General features: G+C 39.4%; 1 protein-coding gene across 4 annotated transcripts in view; it reads right to left on the minus strand.

Moving 5' to 3' along the window:
* The window catches only part of LOC307045746 (RNA-binding motif, single-stranded-interacting protein 3-like), a 135,439-nt gene that overhangs the window by 48,652 nt on the left and 76,236 nt on the right, over positions 1-10,551 (minus strand). For all 4 annotated transcript variants that reach the window (XM_079691675.1, XM_079691677.1, XM_079691676.1 and 1 more), the window contains one exon: positions 230-387. In XM_079691675.1, the coding sequence (XP_079547801.1) occupies positions 230-387 (158 nt within the window). The remainder of the gene's footprint in view (positions 1-229; positions 388-10,551) is intronic.

Raw genomic sequence — 10,551 nt, forward strand, 5'->3', positions numbered from 1 at the left:
ACAGCTAGAAGTAATTGGGTGGAAAATGGCAGAGTTAACTTGAGATAATGTTGCTTCTTCTTTGTAGGATATAAACAGTTGTAACCACTCAAATGTGTGATAGCTTGGCTTGATAACTATGATTCCGTATTATATTGTGCCTGATAAGTTATGTTAGTTGCCCAGCAAAAGCGTACATTAAACTATAACGGGATGTATAATCAGTTTTGGAGAAAGTTTGGATGCATACCTGGCAAAGCCGACTCCTCTGCTCAGGCCGTTGGCGTCCCTCAGTATCCGCGTGGAGATGACATGACCGAAGGGCTTCAGCATGTTCTCCAGCTCCTGCTCATCCATGGACAGCGGCAGGTTGGAGATATAGAGGTTGGTGGGGTCCTGCTCCTGTTGCTGTAGGGAGACACAGGGGCAGAAGACACTTAATATCACTTAGATTACATAGAAAAAAAGAAAGACAAGAAAAACATCTCGACTAATTTTGGAGACTCAGCAATGATGGAAAATGTGGGTCCCAGAATAGAAGCTTTTATGCTATTTATTAATGGTAATTCTTTTCACAAAACTATTTTCTTCAAGATCAGCATTACACTCTAGAAATGGACAGTACTGTTGGATTCATCCTCACTTCGGCTGGATACATCTTGATATGAGATTTCACTTGTGCTAAGCAAAAAATAACTGTTTTGATTAGCACAAGGACAATCTCATTTTGGATAAGTAAAATGCTCAAACTGAAGTAAGAGAAATTAAAGTGTTTACTTTAGCCCTCCACTAAAAGCTTGTTTTGTAGCAGTAAATGCATTAAAGGCTAACCCAGTGCCATTCAAGTCATTCCTTTCCATATTCATGACTGGAAAATATCTGTGAATTGAACTTAGGTGCCGAACTCTGCTCAAAAGGGGAATAAACATTTCATTGAAAAGGCAGCGCACCCGCTTCCTACTTAGAACCCCTGAAGCAATAAGGAAAGCCCCTCAGGATTCATAGATGTTAACCGAGTCACATTAAAGTTGTTTGAGGGAATGAGGGAACTTCTTTCTAATATGGCTCTCAGTTAGTTAGAGTGGTACACTTCAATTATTTTGGTTCTGTTTAGCTGCACTCCATTGAAATGATCCTCGGCAGGAGACCAAAGGCTGTGCGTGCATGTTTGTGCGTGCATGTTTGTGTGTGCATGTGCGTGTAACTGGAGTTCTAGCTAATTAAAGAGGGATGGTTGCAGGAGAGAGTGTGAGGGAACAGTCTAGTCTTCTAAAATGTATATTATCATACAGTCATTGTGAATTGCGTTTGGAGGGATACCTATTTTCTCCAAGATAAAGTTTGTTTACGTTTGTTTCACTAATACATTTCTACTCAAAGTCTGCTTAAGTCAACATGCAGAGAAGGCTGGCGAGGATGGAAAGGATCATAAAAAAACACCAGCCCGGTGTTGCACTTTAACTCATGTAACAGATGTAACTTTTACATTACATTACATGTCATTTGTTAGACGCTTTTATCCAAAGTGACTTACATACATTCAGTACTGTGGACAATCCCCACAGGAGCAATTTGGGGTGAAGTGTCTTGCCTAGGGACACAACGACATGCTGACTGCAGTGGGACTCAAACTTGGTATCCCCTGATTCGAAGTCCAGCAGTCTATCCACTGAGCCACAGCCACCCTCCTGATTTCACAAACGTAACATACTCAACTAATGTCACGCGAAATCATTCCATCCTTTCAGGATATTTAGAAATATAGTTTCTTAGGAATGCTTGTATGGATGGTTCTAACTTTGCACATCTTCATGGTAGGGTACAACACTCAACACTTGTGTGTGTGTGTGGGTGTGACTCCACTGTTGGTATGGGAAATTAAATAAATACTTAAAGTATGTACTGGCTGCTTTGCTGTATACTTCTAATTGGCAGGAATCCACTGTTTAGTTTTATTTTAGTGCTAGGAAAAAAAACATATATGTGTGATATATACCTGGCTGCATGAATAGTTTGTGGCAAGAAAAGCTTTAAAGAGTGGGAGGTCTATGTATTCGGTGAAGGAATATTTTACCTTTCTTTCTGAATCTTAATGTCTCTTTTTCAGCAGGGATTCCCTTTGGCAGAGTGTCCAACACATAGAGTGCCTCAGTTTGTCTTCCCACACAGGGCAACTGGCTTTCAATGTCATCTTTTACATTTGCTTTCATGCTTGTGGGTGTGTTAAATTATGCAGGCAGCAACATCAAAGATATTGTATCATATTTAGTTGTCATTTATTTCAGTCATGTTCTTTAAGACTTACAGTATGTTACTGAGGCCTTCTGCTTGCCACAAACTAAGGTAACATTTTCCAAAACAGGCGTCTCATTTTCCAAAAAATGGTCTCAGATTAAGTTTTGATACATTTGAAGGAAAACCACTATTTTGCTCCCCATTGCTTATATTAGGAGACACTAGGAAGGGATCCCCCAATGCCTAGTATAAATAGGAGAACACATTAGAAAACCTATCCTTTACTTTGGAAAGGGCTTTAGCTAAGTCAAATTGGGCAAATATTCAAACACTTGGGAACATAATCTAATCAGAAATGCTCTAATGCTAAAAAATACAAACTATTCTGTGTTTTGTTTTGCAAACCTAACTTATAAAATGGTTAAAGCATGGCCTGTGACCTTTTCATTATCATCAGAACATTCTGACATATCTGACTGTGAGCTTCCTGTTTATGGAATCAAGGTCCTTTGGCTGAGGCAAATTGCCTCATACAGTAGGACCGTGTTTATATCCATTGACAAACTGCAGCACAGTGGTAAGGATCAGAAAACACAGGTTAATGAGGACTAGGATGACAAACAGGAAGTGATATACACCCAGTTGCTGTGAGAAACCTTTCAAATAAAAAGAAGAACTTTACGGTCACACTGATAAAAAGTTGCAGGTCTCTGAGCTTCTGTCATTCAAACAAATTAGCTCCAAAACCCACCTGAGCCTATGCTGTGCTGTAGTTTAAAATGTTACTGTGGCTGTGGACTTTGTCAATATTAACAAAGACTTGCTCATCTAGACACAAAGGATTTAAACGTGTCAGTCTACAGTTGCTCTACAGATTTGTCCTACGGCCGTCTATCAAATCAAATCAAGTTTTATTTATATAGCACATTTATAAACGATTTTTGGTCGAGCCAAAGTGCTGTACATATAATAAAAATGTCCTACAGTAGAGACACTTTAGAGCTAATACAACAGCACAGTTTGAGAAAAACGACACCCTCAATCCTTAGACAGAGGTTGTAGATAGACACCCTCTATATCTATGGAGGCACCACTGACAGAATCCTGTTCTCCATGTTTGAAAGCCATAATAAAAAAAGATTACATTGTAAAACAGAAGAGTTCCTATCCCTGCGGTCAATGTGGTTGCAATTTAATTTCATCCAAAGAAAATATGTATTAAATAAAATCTCAGTGTGGTTTTCCCAATTCAGCAAAAAGTGGGCCAGCCACATTCCCACACCACATTTTCCGTGCTGTAACAAAAGAAGTGAATAAAGATTTGATGTGAACAAGAGGGATGCCACAACCTCTCCTCCACTCCTCCGGTTGTTGATTATGCATGTCTTTGCTCGCCTGGAAATCCTTTTTTTATATTGTCTCAAACCAGGGAAATCAAGAGTGTGATGGGTACAAAATCAACAGGGGTGGGTTGTCGAAATCACATTACACTCTACTACACCATCTCCAGACACAGTTGGCTGCAAAACCATGTATTTGCCCAAGTACTTCTGGGATACGAGCTAAAGTGCTTTAGAGCACCTACATGTGAATGAACTCTGTTTGACTTTGCTCAAAGTTGCCATTTGCACAAAGTTGCTTCCCGGTGATCTCTCCCTCTGCATGTTGCAAATTAGTCACTCTCTCTCTCTCTTTCTCTGTCTGTTTGTCCCTCTGTCTCTTTGTCTCTCTCCCTCTCTCCCTCTCCGTAACATCTGTCACAAGCTGGAAACAGCTTCACACCAACTGTGCCTCTCCCTGGCTGTGTATAAGCCTGCCTGCCAGCCAGTCAGCCTGTGTTTTCAGCCCCATTAAACCTCATTGCTGCATCATTATAGCAGGTCTGCACCTTCTATCATGCCACTTTCTGGTTACCCTGAAAAGCAACGACACCTGCTGAAGAGCTAGAGGGTAAAGAGAGGTCAAAGCAACGGTTAAATACCTGTGAAAAACACCTGCTGGGTCTGTATGCAAGACGGATGGATATGAGGTGAGACGCCACTTGAATGTCACATATCTTTGCAATCCGGTCTGCATTATAAATATAGCAACTCTTCACATCAGAAATGGCGATCACATCCTCGCACGACCCTGGGAATAAGCAGGTATTGAAAATGGATGGTTCGAAAGAAGAGAAAGAGTTAAGAGAAGACTAAAGGGAGACATTCTTTAAAAACAACAGGCAGAGCACTTATGTAAAGAGGCAGGATGTTTTAGGGGAATTAGACTTTCTATTCATTATGTGTAGATGGCTTCCTCTTACCTCTCAAGCTTGTTTTAAACCTAATCCTGCTCATTTCCTTTTTTAATCCATCTATTCTTCCTCCTTCAGCCCACCTCCTCTTTATCCCTAACTTTCCCCTTTATCATGCTCCTCCTCCATGCTTTCATTACTTCTATTTCCTACATTTGCCACTCCTCTTCCTCAGATTCAACCCTAATCTCCTCTTACTTGCTGTCTAAAAAATGCGATCTGAATTCCTAATTAATATTGAAAGAGCAGAATTTCCCCTTCTCGCGCTCTTCTCCCTCTTCAATATCCTACATTTCCCTCTCCATCTTCACTCTCCTTCATTTCCATTCATTCCTCACCGCAACCTCATTCTCTCTCTGCATGTCTGCCTTCCTCCATCTTCCTCTTCCTCACACCAAGGTCTTATATTTCATAGGGATTGTCTGTGTGTCTAAATGCTCTCTAACGGCTAAATCAATACTTAATGAACATACCATAAATACTTTATGAACCCTAAACCCTGAAATCCCCGGGGTTTCATTAGCCATAGCGATATACACTTTTCTCCATCTTCATGATGACTGGAGGCTCAGATAAATCCACGCTGGATACTGATGACCTCATCATGGAGTCTCTGGTCAGTTCATTGTTACTGTCTGCTGCTGCTGCTTCTAATGTGTATGTGTTTGCCCTTGTATAATAAGAAGCCTTATTTTATGTATTTCCTTTCAATTATACAGGTTGTAACACACAAACTGTACAAACACAACCCCTGCAAGGTATGATTCTTCTTTTTAGCTTATGATCGCTTGTAACTTCTGTCTGGGTATCTCTGTGTGAGTGGATTAGAAAACATTGAAATATCTAATATGAACATATTTCCTCAAACACTGTTTAAAGGTGAGGTAGGTAAGTTTGAGAAACCGGCTCGAGATAAACTTTTTGTTATATTCCATGGAATGCTCTTAACATCCCGATAGCAATGAATATCTTAAGTGCTTTGACAAAAAATCCATACAAAATGTAATCTGTGGAAGCCGTAGTACCGTAAAAAGCACGACCAATCATTTTAGCCGGCCTGGCTAAAATAACTGGATGGCCTACCTGCCTGTCAGCCTTCCATCTGTGCACAAACTTATCTCGTGCCCTCATTGGTCATGTGCACATTGTGTGTGTTGGAGGAGGGGCTCTGTAAGGAAGTGGCAGATTTTTTCCGGCTATGTATTTTCAAATTCTAGCGCACCTCACCTTTAAGGTATTGTGTCATTATTGAAAGTCATACTTTGTTGAGTTAAGTTTTCCCTACGCTTTTGTTTGACAAAACCCTAAGATAAGTACAGGTGATGTTAACACAAACAGATACACTCCTTTATACCATCTGACTTGGCCATGTGTGGATTGATTTTATAACATAAGCCACACAATATGCTTAAGGGATTGTCTTACAGGGCATACATATGCCATTCAAATTACACACAATTAGCCCATGCACTTACCAACCCTAATGATGCATAATTGCACATAGAGGACATATTTTGTTTAAGGGGAAATAAGTGTCAGAAATTAAACCAAATTAAACTTATTGGATCCTGGTCTCAATGACGATATACATGTTGCATGTGCATCCCCAATGTTTTTAACAGACAAAATAAAACATAATGACAGCCATGTTCACCTATTTCCATATATGATATGTTTCTTTCTGTGTAATCTCCTCATCTTATTTCATAGTATCACCAGGCTATGTGATTCCCTCCCATTGATTTTTACTACTATATTTGTGAAGCTACTCACTTGTATTCTGTTTGTTGTCAGCCCCAAAAAAGACCTTGGTCAAAACATGTTGATTTTGTCATAATTAAGCTGCTACAATAAAAGGCATTCTAACTTTTACTTCCTTGTTGTGTCATATTCTTAAATTATGAAGTGCCTTCTGGTTTATTTATTTACGTGAGTTTGCAAGTTAAAAGATCCAAGTGCATGCAGATGTATTGTTTGTTATATTTTTTAGATAACAAATTATTCGTAAAAAAGAAAGCAGAGCCATATGTGACAATTCTACACAACGTTCTGCTGTGTTTAGTTCGTTTTTTTAAGTTAAAGACCTTAGACATTTTCTAAATGGTGATAATGCTCATGCCTCATCAATACAAGGTTTAGAAGCTTTTCAAAAGATTGCATAATTCAGTTGCAGAAAAGCTGTTTCCCATTATGCGCCTCTGTTGGCTGTGAAGTGGCAAAGGAAGCCTGACTATTCAAAGAAAGGGCATCACACTTGACTAAGTGAGAGACTATGTTTCAATGTTAAATTCAATTTCATGACGGGCAGAACGTTTTTCCTCCCTCTAGCTTCCAACACTTCATGCGTCTTCACATTCTGCATGAGTCATTTAAAGCAATGACAGAGGCCTTTCTAGAAAACGGGAACTACACAGACTGTTCTCATATTCTAGTCACATAAGCAATTAAAAAAATTCAATCCACCTACTTATTTTTTTACTCGTTACTGGTTTGCTTCTTCTCTTCAACCCTTGATATATAGCCATTTTTTCCTTTTGCATTGCTCTCCACACAGTCCTCTCTTTTCTGTTGACATTTTAACATGGATCCATCCCTTCTCATACCATCTTTCTTTTTTTTCCACTCACACTGTCTGTACTGTGTGTATTAAAAGGCCAGTAATTCATCACAGAGTCAGAGCAGAGTGCAGTCCCTGCTGCACACCAGTGTTCAGGCTACTTTTCTGCCAGCCGTCCAGAACTAAAATCAATCACCCAAACCTGAGACACTACCATCAGAGAGGGCCAGACAAAGATAGAAGAGAGAGGGAGAGACAGGGATAAAGCTAGGGGGGGGGGGAAGGCTGGAGGTGGACACATGGAGGGACAGAAAAAAACGCTGAGAAGATTAAATACACATTTCCTGGGCTGATGACGATCAAAATGCCTTTAACCAGAGTCAATTGCGCTTTAATGTGATTTAAGGGCAAATATACTGGATGGATAGTGGCCTGGATAGACTAAACAACATTCTGGCGTCATTATAATGTTGTATCTGTGATCTTTTTGATGTAGCTGTTTATTCTTCAAACCGACCACACAAACAAAACATGGGAGTGTGGGCTGATTCCTACCAGCTGAGTAGATGTGATGTCATTGCCTGTGGTTTTTGTGGTTGTAGTTACTTTTCATGGCTCGGTCATGTACTTTTTTCAGCCAGAAACCCCAAACGTGGCATTATTACGCACACAGATGCCTACTTAAAAACGTCATAAAGCCTTACAAATACTTGTGTACCCCCCTCTCTCGCTCTCTTTCTTTCCTCTCCATAGTACTGAATTCTGTAATCAAGGCTAATGGGACTCAGCTGTTGGCCAGTCCAATTACCTGGAATGCAGACGAATGATCTGGGAGACAGGCACGCACGCACACACGCACCTTCAATATTCAAGTATTTATCTCTCATGCACCTGCCACTCAGAAAAGTGTGGGTGTGTGTTTGTGGTGTGAGCCAGCATGCGCTTGCTTGCCAGAGGTGTGAGCTTGTTGACAGAAGTATGTGTTCATAAATGCATGCATTTTTCAAAGGTCAATAAAAACTCAGGAAACATTTCCATTCCATCTCCATGTCAAGCGTTTCAATAGTGAATGGCATGCCAGAGGAATGTTCTTTTGCTAAATGTAAATACGATCTTTTTTTAAATTTTCCTTTAAAACTGAATAATTCCAGTTATTTTCCAAAAGGGCCATCATTTCCCATCACATTCTCTTAAGTCTGTTTACTTCTAACCAAGTTTCTCCTCTTTTGAAAAAGACTAACATCCTTAAGTGGCGGCTTTAAGAGGTTAGGTTGATGGATTTTTAAGAATCACTCAGAGTAAAGTGAAATAACCTTGAGCCGGAATTCTAAATCATTTATATTTAGAGATTTTTTTAAACATATTTAATTTCAAAGCTATGAAGGATCCACATGTCAAGTCTACTAAAACTCTTACAAAGTTTAATATAAAGGGATCAAGAACTTGTACATTTAAGAGTCCAAAAGGGGTGTATTGAATTGCTGTACAGAGTATAACACACTCAACAACAACAGATAATGAAAGTAAATCCCATTCCGCAGATCCAATCTGTGCATAATAAGGAACAACAGAAAAGAAAGCATTGACTAGAGTTGATTGTTAATGAAAAGAGAGATTTTGAAACAATGTCTGATAATGTGCTTGCGTGTTATGTGGGGCCTTGTCAACCTGATGTTGTCTGCTGCCTGAAAAGAGAGCAGGCTTCAGGGAAATCCTTGCTCTCAATGATTAATGGAGCCTGGAATCAAGGAGGGGAGTTGTCTCTGATTCTGCAGGTACACACCCTGTTTACGCCTTTCAGAGAGAGTTAACGATGGCAGCGTCAATACAAATAGACATTTAAAATATATAAAATCATAGGGATAAACAGAGGTGTCACACTGGGTTAAAATAATCCAGGTAGGAGCAAGGGTGGAGGAAGAGAAGCGTGGATTAATGGAAATGAGATAGATGAGAATGTGATGAAGGGAAGGGACTGAAAACAGAACAGAAAGATTGTTTTGTCAAATGTAACTGCAGCAAACATTATGCAGTGTACTGCATAATGTTGGAATATTCTTAAGTTAAAGCCAAACATTTATCTATAAAATAGTTTATTTTATAAAGAGAGTTATAGGATCGTTTGGTCTCCCAGGTGCTTTAAAATCTAAGGATGTGCTGCAGCTAACATCTTTCAGCATCTTGACAATGTAATTGATGACGTTTTCTTGGCTCTTGGAATTAGTTGATGGTTGAAATAACGTTAGTAAAAGTTGGAGATAAAAGCCTGAATTACTTCTGAATACTTAAATATTTAAAAATACTAATATTTCACACTGTATTTCCATAGTGTGTCTACCATTGAGTGATTGACAAGGTTTTAGGGCAATGTAAAGTAGAATATTATCAGCATGAAAATACACAAACAAGGGTCTTTTATGAGACCCATTTGCAGCAAATATTAAAAAAAGTACACCCAAAACTGATCCCAGGGGAGCACCACGTGTAGGTAGTCAGAGAATGACGATACCTCTATAATGGCAGAGTAGCAAAAATGAGTTACTAATGGCATACATTTCTTTCAAACTATTAATTAAAATAGTCAATGGAGGTTTGAACAGAAATATTGCATACTGAATGTTTCCATATTTCCGGTTCAGTGTATTATTTGTTATTTTTTGTTACCGGAGTTGATTATGTCAACTGCGGTTGTAATAACTAATTTAAGTCAGTGTTGGATAGCCGTTTGATCAGTTTTATCTCTGTAGCTTCTTGCTCAAGTCACAATTTTGCACAGCAGTGATGTTTCTGCGTTACTGGACAGTGTCTTGTAAAGAGTGACTGGTTGAGAGAGGATGAGAACGTGGTCAAGAGCGAAACTCAAACCCTGCAATCCTAGTTGCTCGGTCTGCAGCCTTTACTGTCACCCTGCACTACCTACTCTAACAGATTAAAGCTAGCTGTGCTCCCAAAATGACTTACATACTACCTCCTCCATTTTCCCTCTCTCTCTTCTCCTTTCACCGAATTGCTCCTTGATTGCCTGTCTGTATCAGAGCATTTCATTAGAAAAATGCAATAAACCAGAAGGCCTGCTGGATTGCTGGATTATTATTGAGGAAGCACTTTCTTGGATAAGGAAAGAGAAAATTAATAAAGAACGTTTTTTAGAAAGACTTATTGAATGCAGGGTTTTGTTCCTCTCTGTTTCTGGCTTTTTTTTTCTCCTGCTAATGCCATGTGGCTTGTCCTCAGACAAATGATTGGGAAACTAGGTTAAGAGCCACAGCCAGAGAGAAAACACATTAAAGGGAAACTACAAAATTAAAAAAGGTTCTCGCAAAGTGCAGGGGAGGAGTGAGTTTGTGCTCTCAGCACTGCAGTGATTAAAACATAAAGCGCCAGCTCAGACAGAAGATTCACATTGGCTCAGCGGGAAGAAAGGTGATTCTGAGAAAAGTTGGTGTTCCTATTGCTTCATGTTACCAGCCCTCATTTTGACATGAGA

The sequence above is a fragment of the Notothenia rossii genome (genome assembly GCF_949606895.1).
Source record: "Notothenia rossii genome assembly, chromosome: 7".
Lineage (NCBI taxonomy): Eukaryota > Metazoa > Chordata > Actinopteri > Perciformes > Nototheniidae > Notothenia > Notothenia rossii.